The 14,351-nt window shown below is 41.9% G+C and overlaps 1 protein-coding gene across 1 annotated transcript in view; it reads right to left on the bottom strand.

Annotated features, from left to right (window-relative positions):
• The window catches only part of SPAG16 (sperm associated antigen 16), a 410,239-nt gene that overhangs the window by 100,707 nt on the left and 295,181 nt on the right, over positions 1-14,351 (bottom strand). Inside the window, exon 15 of the mRNA XM_075153736.1 lies at positions 10,985-11,111. Within this exon, the coding sequence (XP_075009837.1) occupies positions 10,985-11,111 (127 nt within the window). The remainder of the gene's footprint in view (positions 1-10,984; positions 11,112-14,351) is intronic.

Raw genomic sequence — 14,351 nt, 5'->3', positions numbered from 1 at the left:
TTAACCAGTCAGATAATAATCCATTCAACCTGGGGTCCTCAAAAAAACCCCTAACAGGTCAATATATTGCTCTAATGAGGCACAACCCTGGCTTCAGAACATTGTTTTTACGCTGGGCATACGCAGGCAAGTGAGATGGGAATATTTAGTACTACAGTATCTACTTGAAAAAGGATGGCTCTATTAAATAGCTGTCCATCTTCTTGCACTCCAGGGAAGGAAGCATTCCTCTCTAACACAAATGAAGGGAATATCAATGGGGCTAATCTCTTCAAAGTGCTCAGCGCTCAAAGCAATTGCCTGCAGTAGTACACAGTCCCCACCCTCATTAGCTCAGCAAAGAAAACACAGCCAGAGACAAAATACTATCCTGCAACTAGGGCAAAAAATGTAAAATAAGGGGTTTCCAAGCCACCTCCCTTTCCTTTCCAAAGGACAAATATTTCATACATTTTAAACTATGGGTGTAGTGAAAATAAAGTAATATATTTTAAGAATCCCTTTTCTTTTCTTTCTAGCATATTTAAATATTGTGGAGTTTGCTCATATTGAAAAATGGTCATAACACAACAGAAATACTGCATGGCACAACTCTTTTTCTGATCAACAAAGGGGAAAAATTCATTGCCAACTTTTTCCCTTTTGAAGAACTGCAACAGTCAGAAATAAGGAGAGTGATAGTTTCATACCCCCATGAAACAAGGAGACAAAATGATCTGTCAATCAGCTCATATTTGTTTAAGTTCCAGTCTACCCACTACCTCCAAATTAGGGAATTTTATGGTCAGGAAAACAAATGTTGAGAACAAGTGAAATGAAATACAGCAGCACTGAGGGGAGAAGTGAGAATTACGAGTCAAGGAATTACTGTTGAATTATGTAGTCTTCCAGCACATCCTTTTACTCCCATGCTGACCATAGGAATAATTAAGGATGGTCAACAGATGTTGTAAGCACTCCTCAGAGAAAGAGGGCTGAGTCGGATGTGTTGCCGATCTGACTTCCAAGACTAAGCAGTATGATCAGGACTAGAAAATAGGTCATGGGTTGTGTAAACCAACTCAGGCCACACGGAATCTCTCCAGGGAGTCCACTAATGGATCCATCAGTTCAAACATGCAGGCTGGGCAGGGTACCGAGGGACAAAACATCAACATTGGTGCATTGCCTAAGAGCACACAGTTGGGGCAACAGCATTTGCTTATTGCAAAGCTCTGCCAAAGCAGGGATTTCAGCTTGAAGGACAAAGCACAAAACCTTTCCACTAGTGTGGGTGAGGTGAACCAGCCCACCACCATTCCCTCTATCCAAGGTACAATTTTTGAAAATCTTCTGCTTGTATAAAAACAGCTTGGTCAACAAATGGTGGACCTGAAAGTTTATTTCCCACAGATCAGTTTAAAGTAGGGATCCACATTCAGACATGGACCAAACACGTCACAGACTTCAAAAGTGTCTTTCATTCTCCCTGTAATCCTTGTCTGATTATTGATTGATGGTTCCTTTGTTATGAAAAGTTTTATAAAGGGATACTCAAGTTTGGAGTAATGAGAAAAAGAGAAGCAGAGAGAGGGACAAGACAAAGGAGAAATGGAGACCCACCACTGCTTGCAACTTGCCAATGTAAATTAAAAGGCCTGGCTTGGGCGTTTAGCCCTATCTCATTTCAGAAGGAAGGAAGAAGAGTTTTTTGTGACTGATTGCTACTTGGCCCAGTTTCTGCAGAAGTGTCCCCTGCGCTGGCCTGGCAGAGGAGGCACGCACGAGAACAGCGCTCAGACGCAGAGCACTGACACAGCACTTGGAGACGAGCTGAAGCCAAGAAAGTGAAGACAAACTGAAAATGCTGATCATCAAATAAAGAACGGAGAACTAAGAGATGCGGGTGGCTGCATTTGTGCTCATCACGAAAAACTGTGGATCAATTATATTTAAGACAGACATGTGAATCCTTAGTTTGTATAGAGAAGGGTGTGTAAGAATGCAGTGAAAACACACAGATCTTGCAGTGTTGAACCCATAGCGAAGAAAAGGGTCCTGATGGGACAGACATTAAACAGTTCACGATGGGAGAAAGGAGAGGAACGAGTAATGTACAAGATTGTAGCTTATGCTTTACGAACAGACTTGAGAAAAGCCTGAATGAGAAGCAAAGCAGGCAGCAAAATAAAGAAGAACTAGTCTCAATTTTCTAAGTAAAGAGCAAATGTTTCAAAGGAATTGGAAAGGTGTGTTCTAAAAACACGGCTTGATCACCTTGCCGCCCTGTTAGTTTGAGCTGTAGCACTGTAGCAAGTCCAACCTGATTAATACCAGAATTGGGATTTGTCTGAGCTCTGTGTAAAAAAACAAGTGCCAGGACAAATCCAAAGAATGACACCTATATCTATTCAATCTATCTATATATCAAGCTCTCTTTACATATAGGCCATCAATTTGGAGAGTTTACTACATTCATGCATGAGTGCCCAATTAATGCATGCACAAGCACCCAGTTAGTTCATGCATGAGTGCCCAATTATCTTATGCATGAATGCCCATCAGTTCATGCATGTGTGCCCAATCAGTTTATGCATTAACACCCAATTAATTTACACATAAGGGCCCAATTAATTTACATGACTGCCCCATCAGTCCATGCATGGATATACACCCACGTCGGGGCTGGGACACCTGTGGCCCATGGGTGACCTACAGTGAAGCAGCGACAGCCTGGAGCAGTGGAGGAAGAGCAGTAAGGAGCACGGAGGAGCGGCAGACAGAAGCCATTACACACACAGCTCCAACCTCCGCATCACCCGTTGCCGCACCAAAGGAATTGGGATGGAGCGCAGCCTGCAGTGGAAACAAGGCAAGCAGAAACTAGGAAGGGGGAGAAGAGATGTTTGGCTTAAGCTGAGACTGGGAGAGGGGGAGGAAAAGCATTTACTTAAGCGCTTTTTTAATTCTTCATGTTTTCTTTTTTCTCAATACCCAGAATCAGTGATCAGAAGTTTGCATTAATTGGCAATAACTTAAATTAAATAAAAATTTCCCAAGTCGAGACTGTATTGCCTGTGACAGCATATACATAGTCAGAATTGAAGTAGGGACTCAGGCATTGAACCACGAGGGGAAAAGCACCCTAGGGAATCAATTGGTGTTATCAAGTAATCGGCCTTGGAGATTAAAGAACAGAGAGCAATAAAGTGTTGTAATGAAAAAAGCTTTTTAGTCAGAAATGGGGGTCATAGGGAAAAACACACATTAATGTCAGCACATAATTGCACTATATGGACAAAATCAGATGCTGCTAAAAAGATTACTGTGGTAAATTCTGCTCTAGAGGATTTTTCTCCCATCAAGCATGACTTTAACTGTAAGCAAGAGGGAGACAAATATAAAAAGTAAGCTTCAGAAACTGCTAAAAAAGTGAGATGAAGAGTCAAGATCTTGTCCTGCTCCAGTTCTCTTGATACCTGGACACTGTTCCCTCCTGAGATCCGAGAGCTGTAGGTGCATCCCCTGCATCCAGCGCCAGTTGCAAAATCCACTATACAGCTTCCCAGCAAAGGAGAGCTTCTTCCACCCTAGGAAAATCCCCTACCCTGCCGAGATGAAGCTTTATCTACTCAGTGCCACTTAAGTGGTGTGAATTAACCAAAAATGTGAAGGAAAGAAGGAAAGAAGGAGAAAAGACAGACACCTGGCACCTCAATACAAGCCTGTCTTTGCAGCCAATATACCAACCGAAATTGAGGAAATCAAAGAGAAAACTGAGTGGGCACCTCACTGCAAGATCAAACCTCTGAATAAATGAGACTGCCATATAATAGATCTGTATTATTTATGTTTCTTTTAAGAAATAGAATATATACTCAATTAGGCACGCATGAATGCAGAAATACACTTTATGCTTCTCAACTTTTTTCCTCAATTTACAAGGATTATTTCTGCCAGCTCTGTTCTCAGTATAGAAATTGTTACCAGATAAGGAATCCAAAAATTGTAATTCTGGGACTTTACCTGAAGACTCAATGCCTGCAGAAATTCTAACAATCTGAGGTTTAATCTCCGTGCCCCCGTCCCTCATGAAGCCTGTGCTGATCGCCTACGGCTTTAATATTATCCAGAATAGCCCAAATAATGTCTAGTGCAAATATTGAAGATGCTTCAGCAATGGCATCCCAGAAAATCCTGTCAATATAATTCTGTTTTTAGTAAAGGGTGGATAATACAGAGACACAAGTTCTTTAGACCACTATTTAACACCAAAAACAACTCAAGACTGAGCAGCAAACAATTCTGTCACCCACTGGACTAATGGCTGTCTCATGTAAACAATCCTCTGTAATATCACGTGATGCTGTAATTCATAGAATCATAGAATGGTTTGGGTTGGAAGGGACCTTAAAGTTCTAGTTCCAACGCCCCTGCTGTGGGCAGGGACCCCTTCCACTAGACCAGGTTGCTCAAAGCCCTGTCCAACCCGGCCATGAATGCTTCCAGGGATGGGGCATCCACAACTTCTCTGGGCAACCTGTTCCAGTGCCTCCCCACCCTCATAGGGAAGAATTTCTTCCTTGTATCTCATCTAAATCTGCCCTCTTTCAGTTTAAAGCCATTACCCCTCATCCTATCCTGCTCTTATAACAAGTCCCTCTCCAGCTTTCTTGTAGGCCTTCAGGTACTGGAAGGCTGCTAGAAGGTCTCCCCGGAGCCTTCTCTTCTCCAGGCTGAACAACCCCAATTCTCTCAGCCTGTCTCCATAGGAGAGGTGCTCCAGCCCTCTGGTCATCTTCGTGGCCCTCCTCTGGACTCACTCCCACAGGTCCACGTCCTTCTTATGTTGGGGCCCCAGAGCTGAACGCAGTACTCCAGGTGGGGTCTCACCAGAGCAGAGTAGAGGGGGAGAATCACCTCCCTCGACCTGCTGGTCACACTTCTTTTGATGCAGCCCAGGGTACAGTTGGCTTTCTGGGCTGCAAGCGCACATTGCCAGGTCATGTTGAGCTTCTCATCAACTGACACCCCAAGTCCTTCTCCTCAGGGCTGCTCTCAATCCATTCTCTGCCCAGCCTGTATTTGTGCTTGGGATTGCCCCGACCCAGGTGCAGGACCTTGCACTTGGCCTTGTTGAACTTCATGAGGTTTGCACGGGCCCACCTCTCAAGCCTGTCGAGGTCCCTCTGGATGGCATCCCTTCCCTCCAGCACGTTGACCGCACCACACAGCTTGGTGTTGTCGGCGAACTTGCGGAGGGGCACTCAATCCCACTGTCCATGTCGCCAACAAAGATGTTAAACAGCGCCAGTCCCAAGACCCCCGAGGAACGCCACCCATCACTGGTCTCCACTTGGACATCGAGCCATTGACCGCAATTCTTTGAGTGAGACCATCCAGCCAATTCCTTATCCGCTGAGTGGTCCATCCATCAAGGTAGACGACGTCAGTTGCTCTTCCCTTATCCACCTACGCTGTAATCCCATCGTAGAAGGCCAGCAAAATTTGTCAGGCATGATTTGCCCTTAGTGAAGCCATGTTGGCTGTCACCAATCACCTTCTTATTTTCCATGTGCCTTTGCATAGTTTCCAGGAGGATCTGCTCCATGATCTTGCCGGGCACAGAGGTGAGACTGACTGGCCTATAGTTCCCCCAGACTTCCTTTTTTCCCTTTTTAAAAATGGGGGTTATGTTTCCCCTTTTCCAGTCAGTGGGAACTTCCACGACTTCTCAAATATGATGGATAGTGGCTTAGCAACTTCATCTGCCAATTCCCTAAAGACCCACAGATGCATCTCATCAGGTCCCATGGACTTGTGCACCTTCAGGCTCCTTAGATGGTCTCGAACCTGATTTTCTCCTACAGTGGGTGGTTCTTCATTCTCCCTGCCTTTGCCTTCTGTGACTTGTGAACGTGAGGCTGCTCCTATCTGTCTATAGAGGGCCTCAGCCGCTCGGTCTTCCTGGTCAGGTGGCCTGTAGCAGACCCCCACTGTAATGTCACCTGTCCCTGCTCTCCCTTTAATCCTGACCCATAAGCTCTCGGTCAGCTCCTCATCCATCCCCAGGCAGAGCTCCATGCACTTCAGCTGGTCATTGACATAGAGGGTGACACCCCCTCCTCGTCTCCCCTGCCTGTTCTTCCTAAAGAGCCTGTATCCTTCCATTCCAACACTTCGGTCATAGGAGCCATCCCACCATGTCTCCGTGATGCCAGTAAGATCGTAGCCCTGCAGGCATGCGCACATCTCTAACTCCTCTTGTTTATTCCCCATGCTACGTGTGTTTGCATAGAGGCATTTAAGTTGGGCCCTCGATGAAGCTGACCTACTGGCCGGAGTGGCTGAAATTCCTTTGTGCTGCTCTTCAGGTGCTTTCCTGCTGACCCGTGATTCTTCTCCAGGCTCTGGGCATCTATTGCTGGCACTGGCATCAAACTGGTAGGAGTGGGATGGATTGAGGTTCCCCTCTCCTGGCAACTTTAGTTTAAAGCCCTCTTGCAAATTAATTGCAAATTATTGCTTTTCGATAGCTGAGCAGTTACCCTGACCCCACCATGGTTGAAAGTGGTACTGTTTTTTCGACAGCCACTTCCTAAAACAATGTTTCTCCTGCACCCCCAGAATACCTATCTCCAAAAATAAACCACTTACATCACAAAGTAACCTTGCTCCCGGCATTCCTCAACTTCCAAACTAATTTATAACCTTTATATTCTTTTAATATACTCTCCCTCTAAATCAAGTAGGTAGCGTTCAGAAGCATTGTAAGGCTATTTATTCATGCTCTGGCAGAAGAATCACATACCCTTCACACCTCTTCAACACTGAGAGCAACACTGCCCAGCTTGGATGGAAGCAGGTTAAATAATAACACCTCATTGTACCTCCAGATCTCAAAAGACAGCACTGTATTTTTCCAAACATTGTTTGCCCTATTGTAACTGCTATTGATTTTGGACTGTTGCTGTTGTAGTGGGGTTTGTTTTAATACGTTATGATAATAATAAATATGTCTTAGCATATAAACTAGAATCCTCTACAGCTTCTCTAACTCTTACATACGCAACGTTGTGTTGTGATTAATCGTATTAAGTACATTTTCTGAACAGCAACTGGAAACACAAAAGGTGATGACAAGAGGGTGTTTAAGGGATTCGTGAATGCTGCACAAGAATATAAGCACACAGAGGTGCTGGTAACTTGCAAATGAAAAAATAAATGTGAATTTAGTTAAAAAAAATCAGTTACATTATGGTCCATCTTGCACAGTAACCATAATTGGTCCCCCCTCTGAGACCATTTACAGCACGCAGAATTCAAAGAACATGTTCCTTTCTATTTCTGATATTAAGCATAATATTGAAGATCATTGCCCCCAGTGGGCTGAGTCCTGGCCAGCTCCATCACCACCTCTCATTGCAAGACCATGAGCTAGTTTCAGAAAGACCGGGAGAAAGAAGAAAATCCACATAAAGTGCAATGGTAATTAATCATGTAATTAATTTCTCCTCATTCACAAGTAGGCCATATCGAAAAGTCTACCTCTACGAGCTAAAGAAAAGCTAAGGCAGAGTGTAGCTAAAGCAGAAAGATTTATACACAACTTTTGTCATTAACTTATTTAAGATCTGAGTGTGGCTCTGATAAAGCAGAAAATGGCTTTAAGGTCAAGCATGTATACGATGAATAGCATTCGGATCACTAGAGTTAGCAAGGACCATCCGCAATATCGCCATTGGGAGAATTCCAGTAACTTACAAACTCATTCTTGGTCCTAGCTCTTTGTTAAGCAACTCCCATCCAGTGCACGTCACTCCTATAAAAGATAGTACCACTTCAAAACAACAGATAAGATGTGTTTGTCTACATTGCATTTGCAATGATAATTACTTGAAAACAATACAAAGGAAAACCAAACAAAGATCTTCCATTAGTTGGGGCCTTACTATCTCTGACCTCAATCTCATTTGCTTATACTGCCAAACGTTTCATAAATCCCTTCTATCATTATTAGCTATAATTTAAATAATTACTGGGCAGAAGAAAAAAACTGCTCAACCGTGGCTCTCTAATCTAGTAATTAAATCCACCTGTAAGACACTGAACAATTTGTTTCCTGTGTCTATGACTATTACCACAGTTAAGTATTATACACTAGGTGGTATAACATCACCAGGAGAGACTGAGGGATACAGCTGGAAATTAAGCTACACCTTGATAAGGTCAGAAAAATCCACCCAAGCTTCTCCACAGAGAGAGGTCCCAAATGAGACAGATGTCCCATGCCCAACAGGCTATTATAGTTACATAGGATATATTCTCCCATCACCATTTATTTTTGTTTTAGAGTATTCCGGCTGTTTGACTTATTTCAACATGGTTATTATTTTTAGTTAACTCCACTCAAATGACTGACTGAATAGTTAAAATTGACCAAATCCATGAATTGTCCTGGTTTTGGCTGGGGTAGAGTTAATTTCCTTCCTGTTAGCTGGTGTAGTGCTGTGTTTTGGATTTAATATGAGAATAATGTTGCTAACACACTGATGTTTTAGTTGTTGCTAAGTAGTGTTTACAGTACTCAAGGACTTTTCAGCTTCCCATGCTCTGGCAGGGGCACAAGAAGTCAGGAGGGAGCACAGCCAGGACAGCTGACCCAACTGGCCAAGGGGATATTCCATACCATACGACGTCATGCTCAGCATATAACGCTGGGGGAAGAAGGAGGAAGGAGGACGTTCGGAGCGATGGCGTTTGTCTTCCCAAGTCACCGTTACGCGTGATGGAGCCCTGCCGTCCTGGGGATGGCTGAACCCCTGCCTGCCGATGGGAACCAGTGAATGAATTCCTTGTTTGGCTTTGCTTGCATGCATGGCTTTTGCTTTCCCTATTAAACTGTCTTTATCTCAACCCACGGGTTTTCTCACTTTTACCCTTCCGATTCTCTCCCCCATCCAACCGGGGGGGGGGAGTGAGCGAGCGGCTGGGTGGGGTTTAGTTGCTGGCTGGGGTTAAACCACGACAGAATACATTGTTAAAAAATAATTTAGACAAACAACACAGGAACCTGCTGGTTCATTTTATCTAGCTCTCTGCTGTGGCATCATTCAGCCTCTCTCATTGATGTATCAAGGGCCATTTTAGGATTACTTAGGCTAACTCTGGTTTAGCTAGCTTGGCAACTCTGTTATTAGCAAAAAAAAAAGCTATGACAACATGGTGTCAGCATGAGTTAAACATCCACAAATCTAGGGTCCCAGAGATATTCACCTCAGATTGGGTCCCACACTGCATTGCCACCAGTAACCAAACCAGCTGCACCCAAGCAAGGCCAGGTGTGCTAAAAAATACCGCATCATTCCCCCCGGATGCAGTGCAGAAAATGCATTCTTTCCAGCCACTCATCAAGTAAATTAAATACTGCTGCATAACAAAGAGATATTAGCATGCTTGTATCTCTACAAGGTACCTATTCAGAATAGGCATTGCCTTTTCAGTTTGTGTGTGTGTGGATAGTGCCCGGTATGCCTCGGGGTCTGTCCCTAATTAGGTGACATAGGCACTATGTCTCTTCAAACAACAGGAATTGCAATGGTCTCTTTTAGCTAGATATTTTCCTATCTTTAGCTAGGTGTGATTGCATCCTGTTGCATTATGCCTTACTGTGATCATCCATCCCAATTTGATATCTCTGTTGTGTGGTTACTCCTGCAGAGAAAATTTTGGATTTTATCCAAATGATGGAAAAATTTGCCCATTTAGATTACCTGAAGCTGATAACCTTTCTACTGGAAAGTTCCCATCTGGCTAGAAACATTGCTACTGCATTTTTCAGGGATGTGATTCCTTTGCAAATGACCCAACATTATACTCCAGAAACAAAAATGCAAAATTTCTTCAAATCCTCCTAAACAAAAAATGAGCTCATATTCCAAATTACACACATAAATAGAATCGTGGTTAAACTTGTCTTTGGGAAGCTGTCAAAAATGGACAGCGTCAATGCATTTTTTTTCCCTTGGAAATGGAAAAACCTTATTTAATCGTACAGCAGAGAGATCTGTAAAATCACTATACAAATACTGTAGAATTTGATGGCAAAGTTTTCTGCCAAGTGACTCAATAAATTGATATTATGCGTTCCACAGTATGTGGGTCATTATGACAAAATATCATGCTATTATTTTTGTTTAAACGATTCCTTAATTACCTCTCATATTCTATTGAAGCATTATATTTTATGCATACAACATATAATGCAAATGCATACATATTTTCCAATATACTTATATATTACATTATATATTATCATATTATATCCTATCATATTGTACTACCTTTGGGTATGAACAATTTCCTAAGCTAGGATCTAATTCTGTGCTGAGACATGAATGCTTTTCTGATCTTTGCAACTGAAGATTAATATTGGTTTTAAAGCAAAAAAAATGTTTTACAACAGCCCCTCTTCAAATGAAAATGCACATTCACTCACAATATTGCTGACATGGTAATACATGGTTGATGATAAAAAATAACTGGTTACTTCAATTCTTTGTGCATAGTAAGCAGTCCTGTCAACACAATGAAGTTCTGAGGCGATTATAAGAGGACTTAGTAAGATTGGTTATGAAATGCAACTACAGAATTAGCAAATAAAAGAACAAACAGTAATAGAGAATAAACATCACTATAACATAGGTAATCTCACCAAGTTTTTTACCCTGTGATAATTTCTGTATTTTATGTAATGTTTTTGTAATTAATTGCACTTTTTGTTATTGCACACTTTTCATTTTATATAAATGGACCATTAGTCCAATTTGCCAATCTAGTCAATAGGAAACAAGTGTATTGATCATTGGTACAATCAGGCATCCGTTCTTTAAAATGAACACATCTATGCTGTTTTACACATGCTATCTGGCTTCAGAATCAGAGAGAGATTAGAGAGATTTCAAAATAAAACACGTCTTAGAAAAAGTTGTTTTAAGAATCCTACCAGAGTGATCAAAGACGACCTGGTTGGCAGGATGTGGGCCGGCATCTATGGATAAAATGGGGACCGACTTCCGAATGTCCCAGAGCTTCATCACACCAGAGGAGTCACAGGAAGCAATCGTATCACCCTGCCAATGTTGGAAACAAAATAAAGGCATTGCTTCTGTACTTTTGCAAAGAAGAAAGCATATGACACAGGGCTGGATACCCAGTGATGCCAGACATAGTAACCGTACGTATTTAAATAAATGTAAGTTATTATATGTGAGGTTATCACAGCCTCTTAACAACTATGTTGTCTTGAATAGCAACAATACAATATGACTTTTAAAGAGAACAGTTCAGGAGAAACTGTAAGTAAAAAAGAGAAAAGAGGTTGTTTTGAATTCTGATACCAGTGTCCCCTAAGAACATGGCTTGTGATTACACCTTTTCTTCTCAGGAGGAACCTCTCAGAAGGTTGTTCTTCTTCAGACACAGGAATGGCCCTTTAGCCCTGATTTTTAATTTGTCTACTCATGTTTTCAATGTGAAGCATAAGATTAGAGCAGAACATACACTCCTTCATTGCTGTATGTTCATTAATAGCCATGCTAAGGACAATCTCAGTCATTTCAGTGAGTCAGAAGCATGCAGGGACTATCTATGCAAGAGAAGATAGCAGGATCACGTCCCCCATGCCTCTCTTCAATATTAATTAAAAAAAAAAACAAACCACAACTAAAAAAGTGGCAGAAGTATTTTGAATATGTAGCATATGAACAAATGCAGAAATCAAAGAAGGCAAAGTAAAGGATGCCCAAACATAACTTTGTTTAGCTAATTCCTGCCACCATAACAGAAAGAAATCCCTAGCTACCAATGTAGAAACATTTACTTTTCATTTTAACTTCCTAAATAAAGATTCAAAATCCCCAAACCAGCTCAGCTGGTATGCACTCAGAGTTATCAAAGTCAATGTCTTCTCCAATTTATGCAAGAGTGTAAGATTAGATTAAAGGATATTGTTTTGAAGGAGAATCACAATGGTATAGAACTGAGAATCAGGTAAAACATGGGTCAGATGCTGCATCCACGACTTTTTTTAGATTCAGTTAATTTTTATGTCTTTCACGTAAATAATACCTGCAAGAAAATGTGTGGAGTTATCTAGCAAATAGAGGAATTAAGATCTGAAAATATCCATTGCCTTCTCAAGTAGAAAGTAATGGCCTGCGAAACACTATCATGGTATAAGTATAATGAAATCTTTAGGTTCATTTGGAGGAGATCTAAAATGTCAAAACTCCATTTTTGCTTGTAAAGGGACTAATACAGAGTAACTCCAAGAAACAAAGTAATCATTGCTTGGAGAATTCAGCTGGCAATGCGTAAGCTCTCAGCACTCGCTGTGTTGCAAAAAAGCTCAGTAACCGTAACTACGTCACACCTCAACACAGTGGTGCTGAGCATTACGGAGAAGGTATTTGTTTAACTATCTCACCAGCTGTACCCACTTAATTCTCTTTCATTTCATCTGGTGCTTTTCATGAAGTTCAGCCTATACAAACGATGAGGTCAAGGAGGCGTTCAGGAAACAAATAAAACCCCAAATGCAACAGCTACACTCCAAATTGTGGCATGGCTTGAACTGGATCTCAATAATGCAAATTTTGAATGGTGGGAAAAAAAAAGCATCATCATGGATATGAGACTGGAAGAGTCATCAGATCCACTCTCCTACTTTTACAAGCAATGCTTTCATATTCTTGCCTTGATAAAAGTACTGAAGATTAGCAACAGTTCCCCCATCCACCCCCCACTGCATTTAAAAATCTTTCAGCACATAAGTATAAAGTGAGAGTTTAAAAGTACTTGTTCACATGCAATCTATATCCTTTAGGTTACACACAAGGGTTTTTTTTCAGAAATACTCCTCCCTTCTTCCCTGTCCCTGATGCATTTCACTTACAGTATCATTCATATCCTGCCTCGGACACTATTTTCTGGGCTAAACAGCTGAAGTTCTTTCTCCTCTCCTCCCCACACTTTTCAGATAGCATGGAGTCTGGATTAACTATGAATGTACCCACCGCTGATTTTTATAAAGCAACTCTCGCAAAAGTGATCACCAGTTTTGGAAGCCCATTCCGAGATCCCTGTAACCTGACTTTCAGAGAGGTTAGAGATGCGTATCTCAGCTGAGCAGAGGTTTCGGTGAAGCTGGCACACAGCAGCAACTACGAAGTGGGCGGGTGGGACAAGCGTGATCAAGTGGGACGTCTCCTTTCCTTAGGTCATTATCTATCATGCCAGGAAAGGCAAGAGGAACTGAGTATGTGCATCTAGAAAGATCCCTCCATTCCTCAGTGTAAGTACTTGGCTTCTGGACCAGCTCTCCACACCTCATCATCCTCTCTCTTTTCACTTTCTTCTGCAAACATTATGTCCAACATTATCAACAGTCCGCTCAAGAAATCACTGGTATCCCTTATACCCATTATTTCATAACCTCTAATATGACTTTGCATATTCTTGCATTTTACTTCTGATTTTTTCCACCCATAGAGGCATTTTAGTAAATAATAACTTTTTTGGGGGGTTGGTTTTGTTTTGGCTTAGAATATGCCTATCTTCAAGCTTGTTTTGTATACGTCCAATATACTTCAGTTCACTTCAATTCAATAAATGCTCCTTAATTACAGCTTTGGTAACTCAGCAATTTTGAACTAGATCAACGGACAGCCCATCTGGGTAAGACTGCACATAACCCACTCAGTGTAGTTACAGAAGACACTCCAGTGGGTGCTCTGTGACTCCTTCTTATGCCATCCACAATTGCGTCCATGGATTTTCAGTACAACATTTCTCTCTTAAGTAACAGCATGGTCCAGCTAAAAGATCATAATAGCACCAAGAATGTTGAACTGAAATAGATATTACGCAAACATTGATCAGAGACAGTCCCTGCCACGAAGTGACTGTAACTGTAGAGCTGACTTTGACCTTCCCACCGGCCCTGATTAAGGGATTGTTACTAATTATGAGGGAAACAATCTGATCCACTTTTACTACAGATTCTTCCTCCTATGAATTAATTTTGCTACAGTAGCTGGCAAGAGCTAGAGAAGATCCATAGCCCACCCTCTTTCAATCTTGCCATCCTATCCTCTGCCACATTTATTTTCTCCCATTTCCACTACAGATAGAAATAAGAAATACAAGGGTAAGCAAATCTCCCCCCGCAGGAATTTACACAGTCAAATCGTTAGTAGGTACCAGATACACTGAACCACCCTAACTTGTTATTTAAGCTCTCTTTCACGAGGTGATTTGTGGCCTCATCAGAAAGGCCAAGCCCCCCTGATCCTTGCAGGTACTATTTGAAC

The sequence above is a fragment of the Calonectris borealis genome, chromosome 6, assembly GCF_964195595.1.
Source record: "Calonectris borealis chromosome 6, bCalBor7.hap1.2, whole genome shotgun sequence".
Classification (NCBI taxonomy): domain Eukaryota; kingdom Metazoa; phylum Chordata; class Aves; order Procellariiformes; family Procellariidae; genus Calonectris; species Calonectris borealis.
Note: the sequence above shows the minus strand (reverse complement) of the source record. Positions and strands in the feature narration are given on the sequence as shown.